At 46.2% G+C, this 12,238-nt stretch overlaps 1 protein-coding gene across 1 annotated transcript; it reads right to left on the reverse strand.

Moving 5' to 3' along the window:
* Positions 1–880: 880 nt before the first annotated feature.
* On the reverse strand, positions 881–2,752 carry LOC142785133 (uncharacterized). The gene has a single exon (XM_075883573.1). It carries the CDS (start codon positions 2,671–2,673, stop codon positions 1,066–1,068), a length of 1,608 nt encoding a protein of 535 aa, XP_075739688.1. The 5' UTR covers positions 2,674–2,752; the 3' UTR covers positions 881–1,065.
* Positions 2,753–12,238: the final 9,486 nt, after the last annotated feature.

The raw sequence follows: 12,238 nt of genomic DNA on the forward strand, positions 1-12,238 counted from the left end.
CGACCACCTGGGGTTATTTAACGTGCACCGAAATCTGAGCACGCAGGCCTACAGAATTTTCGCCTCCATTGACAATGCAGCTGCCGCAGCCGGTATTCGAACCCCCGACCTGCGGGTCAGCAGGCGACTATACCTACCTTATGACCACCATGGCGGGGCTATGAGTTAAGTATATATACTGAAGAAATTCCTGCATCACTCGGCCAATTTCCTGCATTGGGTATGAGCCGGCACAGGAGAAGAAGAAGAATCAATATCAGGGTTCCAGCAGGAATCGAGCCCCAGTGTAATGCATGGCAATCAAGTGTTTACCACATAGACACGCTAGGTCTTGGAACTGATTTTCAAGTAAACGAAACATTCATTGTGGCTGCAGTTCTGGCTACCCAATTTCATAAACATTACATTTATACTCCTACGATATAGCCCTCGCGTCGGGATAATGTCGATTATAATTAGGAACCATCCGTTGAAGTTAATTAATGTAGCGGTGTCCAGGAATATACGACGCTCACGAGCACAAGCGCTTTATATCAGCTTACCGCTTCAGGTGTTTTTAATTTCCATGTTGTCATGGGCACAGTTACGGAAATGTAAATACGCCTTTAAACATATACGCCTTTAAACGTATGTCTGTGCGTGTGTTTGTACATATTTTTAGAGGCACATCGTAACATTTCACACAGTGACCTCCCATTCGCATGCTTCGCATGACACCAATTTCCTAATGTACGAGGAACCCGCTAATTTTCGGTACATATATACGCCGAACCTCCTCCCCCCCCCCCCCCCAGCAGCAGTAGTGTAATATATACATCAGAAAAATGTGACACAAAGAGTAGAAGAGACAAACAATTTATGTAGGGGAAGTTGCCTAGGAAAATGGAAGGGGTAAAGCTTTACAGCATACATTAATATATGAAGTTATAAAAACAGACACAAATTGGAAAGAAAGCAAGAAAATTGCTTCACTATCGCACTTTCTCACGTCGCTGCATGCAACTTGCTGAGCTAGTTTTTCGTAGAGGGCCGAATTGTCCGTGGTACACCTTCACGTGCCTTCACTCAGTCATCCATGCCGGCTTTCAGTTGCCCGAGCGCGAGATCCACGATGGCGCAGAAGGTCATGCCTGAAAATCCACCTTTCGTGAGGCGCAAATGACTTAGAACCTCTCGGATCTCGGTCTCACTGAGGTCCGGCTGTCGCTTCATTGCCATGCGGACAATACGAGATATTTGCATATCCGTACTGCTCTTCACTGCATTCCCCTGGCTCGACTTCACCGATACGACGTCTGTGCATGCTTCAGCAGATTTCTTACAGCCGGACACTTCGTGCACCTCTTGCGCAGGCAGTGGCGTTTCCGACGTCGAGCACTGCCTGCCCGCCTGTTTCGATGGCCGGGATTTTGGTCCTACCGGATGCGTCATCAGCTTGTTTTCCGCTATAGGACGGGCTGGTAGGTTCTTCTGCCGCAGTGGTGGCCGTGGCTGTGGTGGGCTAACCCGGTCATCGGCCCTGTTCTTCTCGACCGGCTTCCGCTCCATCGACGTGGTGCGGTTGCTTGCCCCAGACTTTGGTGTAGCTGCTTGAGGCTTTGCGAGAAGCTGTTTGATCTTCAAACGCAGCTGCTGTATTTCTCGGCCCTGGTTCTGTCGGATATTTCTCAGCCGCTCTTTGAGCTTCTTGACTTCTGCGTCTCGACTTGGCTGTGTCGACTTCGCCTTCACGAACCGACAAGCGTGCGACTCATCTGTCTGTGAGTCAGCATGTGATGTTTTTTGCACAGCTTGTACACCTCGCGAGTAGCAAGATAGCGGTGTTTGACAAGAGGCGTCCTTGAGTCGATGTTTTATTTCTTCGGGTTGCTCTTCGACGGCTGACTCGTAGCAGCTGCTGCTCGTCGAGCTGCAAGGCTCGCACTCCGGTTCGCTGTCGTCCGCGTGCTGGAGGCCGTCATAGCTCGATCCACTTGAATGGAGGCCGTGGCCGTGCTCCTCCTGGGTATGTGGCAAGTCGCTGCAGTCACATTCTTCCCCGTCTAGCCCTTCGTGGCACACAAGCGTGCACCGACCTTCTTGGGCTCGTCTGAATTCCGGCATGCAGTCCATAAAGGCAGTCAAGGTCCCATACGCATGGATCACATACTGAACCTGCGATGGTCTCAGTGCGCTGAGAAGGTCTTTTTCAAGCGACGGTCCGTTCTTCTTCAGATATTTTCGCAGCAGTCTCGAAATACTCGCCGCATCGCAGTCGTAGAGAGCGTCCGACATGGCTTCCACACTCTTGATACGACTACCTTCGGAGTTGAAACTGCTCGAGCCCACGGCAGGTTTTTTCGGGCTGTCTTCCCATTCACTACCACTCAATGGCTCGACGCTGTGGGGGAATGATTTAGCTGTGTGCATTTCACTCTCCGCTTTTTCTGATTTCAAATCTCTCGAGGAGAGTTTGCAAGCCGCACTTTTGGTCCGGTCATCAGAATTGCCACCACGCAGAACACGTTGCTGACTCTTTTGCTGCTCCTCAAGACTGGTGGACTGCTCCGGTAGGTCCGCCTTCCTGCGGGATCGCTGTTCTCTAAAAGCCCTGCTTGTCGAAGCGAAAGACCGCCTCGCCTTGGCTTTAGACTTCTTCCTTTCGGCGCGTTTGAGAGCAGCGTAAGGTAGCATCTTTAGTCAGGCTCTGGTAAAGAACATGACGCTTCGGCAGCACAGGTTCTGACAGGATCGTTCCGACTGGGTCCGTGGAACGATCTGGCCACGAGCAGCACGCGCCACTCGCGCCTGGCTTGGCCCCACCAGAAGTCTATAATGATGATGATGATTAGTATCAAGCTGCAGAATGAAACTCAAGCAACATTTGATAGCGAAAGCTGTTACCAGATTGTGTCCGTAACCACCGTCGCACGAAATACGAAGAAAACCTTGTACCAAGAATACAGTGGGGCTCGAACCCGGGTGCATTGCGTGCCAGCTCAGTGTTCTACAACTGAGCCACGCCAGTTTTTTTTTTTGTCTTTACTGCAAGCCACGCTGGTGCTCGGGACTTGTTCGCAAATTTTATTTAGGCAGACTTGATATCTGGAAAGGAATCGCGTTAATATTAGTAATAAAGCGTTTTAGAACAGCAAAAGAACAACCAGGCGTCGCACAATGCGAATATAGTAACGAGGGGGGCTTCCAACGCTCTAGCCCAATAAAAAAGCTCGTTCTTGATCACATAATAACTGTGGCGCGTACCCACTTCAGGCATAACTTCTCATCATCTTCAGCCACTGCATGCACAATTGGCACAATATTCCTTGCTTGTGTTTCGCGGATACCGCGCTTCTCAGAATAATGACGAAGGATAGTATAGTGAATGCCGGCCTACTACCGATAAATTATTATTAGTAATGCCATAGTGGGTACCCAGAAAGTTTGCTTGCAGCATTTACCAATGAGTGTTTAGAAAAGGCTCTGAAAAGCCGCTTTTTTAACTTTCGCTGTGACTGTTCTGCGCCTCCGCAGGCCTGGCGTTGTTTTTTTTTCTTTGAATGGAATAAATACCTGGCAATTTTATCCCACACTGGCTTAGACAAACCCATAACATAACGGTTTTAATTACCGTGGATAGTTGGCAGAAAATTAAAAAAAAAACAAGACTGAAAAGAAGCCCTGGTGCGCTGTGAAGACAATGAAGACAAGGAAGAAATTTATAATGGCGCCGGAACAAATTGTCCCTAAAAAGAAAAAGTTGATGACGGTGTGCAGACGAAGGACATGGACAAAAGAAGGCACATTCAAAACGACAGAGCGCTAACTTTCAACAACAGTTCATCACATGCAGATCTCGCTAGTATATCTACTCCCTAAACGCCACACGTCACATGTGCATAGCTCTCACAACGATAAATTGTAATCAATGCACACAAATCAACACATCACAACGCTATATCGCACGCATCTTCTTTTTTATAGTGCGTAACCAAAAAAATGGTTATCGCGAAAACATGTATTTGTCAAAATCACTGATGAACTGCTCACACAAGCGCCACCAAATGATGAAATTCTGCCAGCCGCCATTATCAACCCTGTCATTTCGCACCTACTTCTACTTCTACCCATGGTGAACGGTTTTTTTTTCAAATCTGGGTTTGCATTTACATCTATCACAATGAAGGGAAAGAAAACCACCAGGAGAATGTTTACTTTGTTATTATGCTCACGCAATTGATAATTTATCCATATGTCCACTATAGCACTTTCCACAAGTAAGTCGAATACGGTATACAACACTCGTGCTGCATTCAACAGATTTCTTTCTATGCTTCTTTTCGCATACAGTCTTTGTTATCCAGTCTTGTCTTGTGCTTCTGCATAGACTCACCAATTTACTGCGCGCATACAAAACTACATGTGTGTCACATTTTTCCGCGATCTTCCTTAAGCTAGTGAGATGGCTTATGTATGTATGGGATGATGGCAAAGTTTCTCCTGTTTGAGCTTGCCCTATCCACATCCACCCACCTTTTCTCTAGCGCTTTTCTGAGCAGTCCTCCTGCGGCTGACACGACGAGGCTCTTTGGGTAACTGGCATCGCTCAACCACGAAACCTGTTGTCTGAAACTTTCATTCATGAGCCACTGGCAAGACTTCTTCAGTACCTCACTTAAGTACATCTTCCCGATTACCCGTTCTACAAGTTCAGTATGCACGGAGTGTAACTGTAACCACAGCTTATTAGCTCTGGGTTCACGATGCCAGCAAGTCTTTCAAGTCTTTTCATCAAATTGAAACTTAATGTCATGAAATTTGATTCTTTAGTCACGTGGCGTTTCAAAAGTCACTTCAGATGGCTTCTTGTTTTTATGTGGGGTTCCCAAAACCATCATTTGATTGTGAGCGACATGGTAGTGTATATATATATATATATATATATATATATATATATATATATATATATATATATATATATATATATATATATATATATATATATATATATATATATATTTATATATATATATATATATATATATATATATATATTTATATATACATATATATATATATATATATATATATATATATATATATATATATGTGTGTGTGTGTGTGTGTGTGTGTGTGTGTGTGTGTGTGTGTGTGTGTGTGTGTGTGTGTGTGTGTGTGTGTGTGTGTGTGTGTGTGATGTCAAGATGATGTGCCTGCAGCGAGCAGCATCGCTAACGCCCGGCTCTCTCGGCTCGTGCTTCGGTTTGCTGCTGTGCCAGTCTCTGGACCGTTCTTCACGCTGTCTCGCGGCTGTCTTTAACGACTAACAAACCTCGTCACATTTGGTGGAGGGTGCTGTTTATCTCCATCGCTACACCTTGGAGCTGCGAAGCCATACGCTACCGCCCGTTATGACTGACTACGCCAACCCATCGGCACCTTCGCCCCAGTTCGTCAACTGCCCTAGGGTACGGGACCCGAAGGTCTTCAGCGGTGCGGATGGGACCGACGTGGAAGACTGGCTGGAACACTACGAACTGCTGAGCGCCAATAATACGTGGGGTGAAGCCGACAAGCTGGGCCAAGTCATTTTTTATCTAACTGGCGTCGCCGAATCATAGTTTAATGACCACAAACACGACATCTTCACATGGAGCGTCTTCAAGACGTCATGTGCTGAAGTGTTCGGTCGGCCGGCTATCCGCCAGCAGTGGGCAGAACAGAGCTTGCGCATCCACTATCAGCAGACTGGCGAAAACTTTACCAGCTACATTGAGGACGTCCTCGACCTTTGTCGACGTGCGAATGACACCATGCCCAAATCTGAGAAGGTGAAGCACATCCCGAAGGGCATCGACAATGGCGCATTTCAAATGCTCTTGGCTAGGAATCCGAGCACAGTTTCCGAAGTCGTCAGCTTGTTTATAGCTACGATGACTTGAAGAAGCAACGCACTCTGACTCGGCAGTCTCAGCGTGGTGGTGAGTCACTGTTCAGTTTCGACACCATGCCTGACAATTCATCATTGCTTCAGGAAGTCTGAGCCTTCGTGCGTGAAGAAGTCGCCCACCAACTTTCCCTAGTGCCCTTTACTCACGATCCCACGACCAGTCTGCCTGCCCCGCTTCGCACTGTTATTTAGGAAGAGGTTGTCCAAGCTGTTCCCCTCGCGCCCCGACCCACCTCTATCTAACCGTGTTCACTGCCCGCATGTCGCGCAGCCGGTAGGCGTTCCTGTCACCTATCCACCAGCCGTGCAGCCTGTGGCCGCGCTCTAACATATGCAGAGCAGCCAGTGGCTCCCCTGGTCGCCTGTTCGCAAAAGATGCGGCCTGTAGCCACGCCGCTCACATATGTAGATGCTGTGCGTGGGCTTCCGAAACCGCCCTTCCGGATCCCAGCTATGCCCCAGGGTCTCTTGTGTGGCTCGCCATCCCATGCCAAACTCCGGGACTCTCCTCAAAACTTTTCCCCCGGTACGAGGGGCCTTACAGCGTTTTAGAGAAAACCTCTCCGGTTAATTTCTAACTGAGCCATTTTCCCGATCGGACGACATCTGCCGGCGTGCACATGACATCGTCCATGTTTCCCGCCTGAAACAGTACCATGATCGAGCCTCTGTCTGGAACTATTTAGGTCGCCATTCTTAGCGCGCATTGATCAATGATCAATGCGCGCTATGCAGGTAATAGTCTTACATACGATGCTTATTATGCATTACCCCACAACTTTTCTCTTGAATACATTTAAGTCAATTGCATTGTAGGGTATGACGAACTTAAGTGTCCAGTGGCGACATGACGTGACAAATTATTCATTTATTTTTAGGGGCGAAGCTCCTTAGGGCGTGGGCTGTGCGTCCCCTGTATGTAGCCACCTCTAGTTTAGTTCTTGCAGTGTTCACTAGATGGCGGTACCGTCCCATGTATGTAGCCACCTCCAGTTTAGTTCTTGCAGTGTTCACTAGATGGCGGTACCGTCTCCTGTATGTAGCCACCTCTCGTTTAGTTCTTGTAGTGTTTACTAGATGGTGGTACTTGTAGCTGATGATGAAAAGATGCAAGATGTTATAAACTAGAAAGCGGTACTTGTAGTTGATGAAAGACGCGAGATCTTATAAAATAGGAATGATGTCACATATGGCGCGTGTCATTGGTTGAAGGCAACCGTTCGATTTAGTGCGCCGACGTACGCTAGGGGGAGCGATGTAATAAAATCGAGTGGGCAAAATGTACAGAGGATTCATGGTTTACCAAGTTTACCTCCGGAGCTTCGCCCACTCATCATCATTCACTTCGTAGATATGGCGGCACTTTTTTTTTATTTTCAAAAACTGCAGCCCCGTTATGGGGCTATCGCAGAAGCGGGTACACAGCAAGAAATAATAAAAAGGTACAAAACAAAACAGCTGAATAATCATGCCATGTACGTCATGAAACTCCTTCCTTCAGTCATGTCCACACCACCAGCTGCGCTAAGCGTCAATGAAGATACCCAGGAACTGCGACAACAGACATCGGCAGTTTGAAGTCTACATTCGTTGGCAAATCCGGCATCGGCAGCGCTGATCCAACGTCCACAAAGAATAAAAATCAGGATCCCAACAGGAATTGAACCCAAAAGTTTGGCGTAGCGGTCATGTATTCCTTACCATAGAATCACGCAAGATCTTAATTGAATCTGCTTTGGAAAAGGTACTGCGCATACATCTATCTAGTCGGTGCAAAGCGATTATGGTTACAGTCCTATCTAGGTTTATGACAAGGTAATAAATATCGCATATGTACTTCTACTTTACTGACCCACGTCATGTCGGGTTAACATCAGTTGTGGCTTCTGTGTCGGCTCCACTTATTTATAACAGTCTCATAAACATTGTTGAAGTGTTGCTCGCCAACGGAGGAATGCCCTAACGAATGATTGTCACATCAACGCATTGTAGCACGCACTTAGTTTCTATAAAACTTACGTCAGTGCCCTGACGTTAATGCAGACGTTGTTCCAGGTCGTAAATTGTCCTTCAAACTCAAATACAGTTGACGTACCGACAAAAACACGTTAACGAACCTTGTAACACCTATCTAAAAGAGCATAAGAAATGCGGCATTGACGGGTACTTGCTGAATGCTTCGCATGGTACCGATTCCCACAGTTCATGGGATCTGCCCCATTTTAACACGAAATTGCAGTACGCTCGGTTCCACGAAGGCTTCAGCGACGTATTTCCATCACGGAAACGACGTAGAAAAAATGTAAGCAATCACATGTCAACAAAAAAAGTTCCTTCAACGGGCAGTGCCAAGCCAGCTGGGCAACGGCCCCACATTCTAACTGATGTACAAACTCGCCATATATATATATATATATATATATATATATATATATATATATATATATATATATATATATATATATATATATATATATGGCGAGTAGATGGAGGGAAAAGTGTAGGGAAAAGTGGAGGGAAAAGTGGAAGAAAAAAGTGGATGGAGGGAAGTGGTTAGAGCATCGAACGCGTTATTCGAAGGTCGTAGGTTCGATTCCTGCTCACGGCTGGTTATTTTTTGATCCACTTTTCTTTCTTCTTATTTACATTCCATTGGTTCTAATAACTTACATTCCTTGGCCTTACTGTCTGTTAGATCTCATTAATATTGTGTTAAAACACGGAAAAACGAGCCCTTAGGTATACAGTTCTTTCCCTTATTTCATTGAACGAGGGTTTCGTACTGGCAGACTTGGTGTGTTTAGGTTGTATAAGAGGGACAACTAATCAGCTGCCCGCTCATAATAAATTCACGTGCTACGTGACGCCAAACATGCGCATAAGAGTGTTTTCACACTCGTCGTTTGGCTTATAGATGGCGCTGACTGTCACTCCTACTTCTAAATTCACATATAAACCCCAAAAAGTGGATGGAGGGAAGGCCGCTGTGGTAGCTCAGTGGTTAGAGCATCGAACGCGTTATTCGAAGGTCGTAGGTTCGATTCCTGCTCACGGCTGGTTATTTTTTGATCCACTTTTCTTTCTTCTCATTTACATTCCATTGGTTCTAATAACTTACATTCCTTGGCATTACTGTCTGTTAGATCTCATTAATATTGCGTTAAAACACGGAAAAACGAGCCCTTAGGTATACAGTTCTTTCCCTTATTTCATTGAACGAGGGTTTCGTACTGGCAGACTTGGTGTGTTTAGGTTGTATAAGAGGGACAACTAATCAGCTGCCCGCTCATAATAAATTCACGTGCTACGTGACGCCAAACATGCGCATAAGAGTGTTTTCACACTCGTCGTTTGGCTTATAGATGGCGCTGACTGTCACTCCTACTTCTAAATTCACATATAAACCCCAAAAAGTGGATGGAGGGAAAGCCGCTGTGGTAGCTCAGTGGTTAGAGCATCGAACGCGTTATTCGAAGGTCGTAGGTTCGATTCCTGCTCACGGCTGGTTATTTTTTTATCCACTTTTCTTTCTTCTCATTTACATTCCATTGGTTCTAATAACTTACATTCCTTGGCATTACTGTCTGTTAGATCTCATTAATATTGTGTTAAAACACGGAAAAACGAGCCCTTAGGTATACAGTTCTTTCCCTTATTTCATTGAACGAGGGTCTCGTACTGGCAGACTTGGTGTGTTTAGGTTGTATAAGAGGGACAATTAATCAGCTTCCCGCTCATAATAAGTTCACGTGCTACGTGACGCCAAACATGCGCATAAGAGTGTTTTCACACTCGTCGTTTGACTTATAGATGGTGCTGACTGTCACTCCTACTTCTAAATTCACATATAAACCCCAAAAAGTGGATGGAGGGAAGGCCGCTCTGGTAGCTCAGTGGTTAGAGCATCGAACGCGTTATTCGAAGGTCGTAGGTTCGATTCCTGCTCACGGCTGGTTATTTTTTCATCCACTTTTCTTTCTTCTTATTTACATTCCATTGGTTGTTTAACTTCCCCTGGACATTCCTTGGCATTACTGTCCGTTAGATCACAACTCATTATCATTGTGGTAAAACACGGAAAAACGAGCCCTTAGGTATACAACTTCTTTCCCTTATATATATATATATATATATATATATATATATATATATATATATATATATATTGTCGCAAGGCCCAGCGATATATATATATATATATATAGAGAGAGAGAGAGAGAGAGAGATAATGGAAAGAAGTGTATAATACGTAAGGGCTCGTTTTTCCGTGTCTTGACACAATATTAATGATATCTAACAGACAATACTACCAAGGAATGTATAAAAGAAGTTATTAGAACCAATGTAATGTAAATAAGAAGAAATAAAAGTGGGTGAAAAAATAACTTGCCGTGACCAGGAATCTAACCGACGACCTTCGGATAAAGCGTTCGATGCTCTAACTATACCTCAGTGGTTAAAGCATCGAACGCGTTATGCGAAGGTCGTAGGCTATATATATATATATATATATATATATATATATATATATATATATATATATATATATATATATATATAGTAATCATACCTTATGGAGCACTCTTCAACAGCGGGTAGTGTCGCCCTTTTGGAGCGGTAAGGTAGTTGTTTATTATTACTGTGGTCTCCACGTTTAGCACTACGTGCAACGCACACTGCCACGCGTCTGTCACTTCAGCGCGTTTTCGATACAAGTGCGATTTTGTCAACACCTTAACACACCGCGAAGTGACGGCCTTAGCCCAAGCGTCGGTCTTGCACATGGCGTTCATTCAAAAAAAAACACAGCATATCAGCGGACTCAATGATGATAAGTGGGGCGAAGCATCCATCGGTCCACCCGCGCTTCCGTCCATCTGTTCATTCGCGCGTCCGTCCGTGTGTCCTTCCGTGCGACCGTCCATGCGCCCGTCCATCCGTGTGTCCATCCATGCATCAATCCGTGCGTCCACCTGTCTGTCCATCCGTGCGCCACTCGTGCATTTGTCTGTCTGTCCATCCGTCCATCTAGTGAGCACTCCTAGTACCACCATCTCACATCTTTTCATCAGATATTCATCATATAGAAGTAGCGCCATCCAGCGGACACTTCAAGGGCTAAACGAGAGGTGGCTATACCTACTACTACTACAAAACATCGCAGACGAACGATGAACGGCATCAGGAGCTTCGCCCCTAATAGCGCTGCGACGCCCGCCTGTCTCGAGTGGATGTAAAGCGTTCCCCGCTGTCACAGAACGAGCGCTAAAAATGGGCGCGCCGCCAAATTGTCGCGACGAAACGCCGGAGTGGCGCCGCGAGGTCAAAAGAAAAAGAAAACAAACATCTAAAGGCTCTCCGGGGCGCGCGCTCTCCCCTCGGAAGCGTGGCTTCGCCGATGAACCTCCTCGCCCCACATCGGCGGCCGAGATAGCCCGCGAAAGTTCTAGAACGAAAGGGGCGTGGTCATACCGAGTTGAGTCATCGGCCGCGGAGGGCATTCCAACCGTCCCGCCCTCTTCCCAGCCTTCGCTGCGTATCGCGCCGACGAAATGACGAGAACCGTCTGGAATGTCGCGCGCAAGGTATTTAACCGAGCAGCCGAGATGAGAGATCAGGGGAAGACGGAAGTAGCGCCAGAGTGCGTAGGGATTCCGCCGTGTAGTCGGCGAATGTTTCGTCCGTAGGGACGAAGCAGGAGATGAAGAGGATTTCCACCTGAGGGGTGAAGGCTCGAGCTACAGGCAAGAGCGTGTGTCTACCGCTATCGAGCGAGGACGCGTGGCAACAGCTGCGTGTGTGAAGCCGACGTGTTTCCGGCGAAGAAGTTTGAAGCGTGGAGAGAGGCCAATTGAAGACGCGAGGTTTCCTGGAAGAGAAACTTCGGGAGCTGCGGAACGACAACAACGCTGGTCTTGAAGTGAGTGATTCTCGGAAGAGTATCATCTAGACTTTGGTTCCAAGAACTTTGGACTGAATAGGTTTTCTATCTCTTTAGTCTTTAACTGTCTTGGTTGTTCAATGCATGCGACTGCATTGTAGTGCGTATTGTTGTCTGTGTCCGTTGTTTCGAGAGTGGTTCATTGTACTGTGTAGTACGTTGTTTGATTGGTTTGATTGGTGACATATTGTATACAACTATTGTCGAGTGTGTATTTTTTGTGTATTGTTTTCGACCTGCCGTTATTGAGAATATAATTTGTTTGTTTATCAACTCTCGGCTCTGACTTGTTCTTTGGGCCACAGCCGGCGTCCGCTGGCACGCCAAAAAGGACCACTTCTCAATTGTCCACGCTTTCGTGGTGCGGT

Source organism: Rhipicephalus microplus, unplaced genomic scaffold (genome assembly GCF_043290135.1).
Source record: "Rhipicephalus microplus isolate Deutch F79 unplaced genomic scaffold, USDA_Rmic scaffold_18, whole genome shotgun sequence".
Lineage (NCBI taxonomy): Eukaryota > Metazoa > Arthropoda > Arachnida > Ixodida > Ixodidae > Rhipicephalus > Rhipicephalus microplus.

What these genes read in the sequence shown, in the direction of transcription:
- LOC142785133 (XM_075883573.1), bottom strand. Translation starts at nt 2,673, where the DNA reads ATGCTACCTTACGCTGCTCTCAAACGCGCCGAAAGGAAGAAGTCTAAA.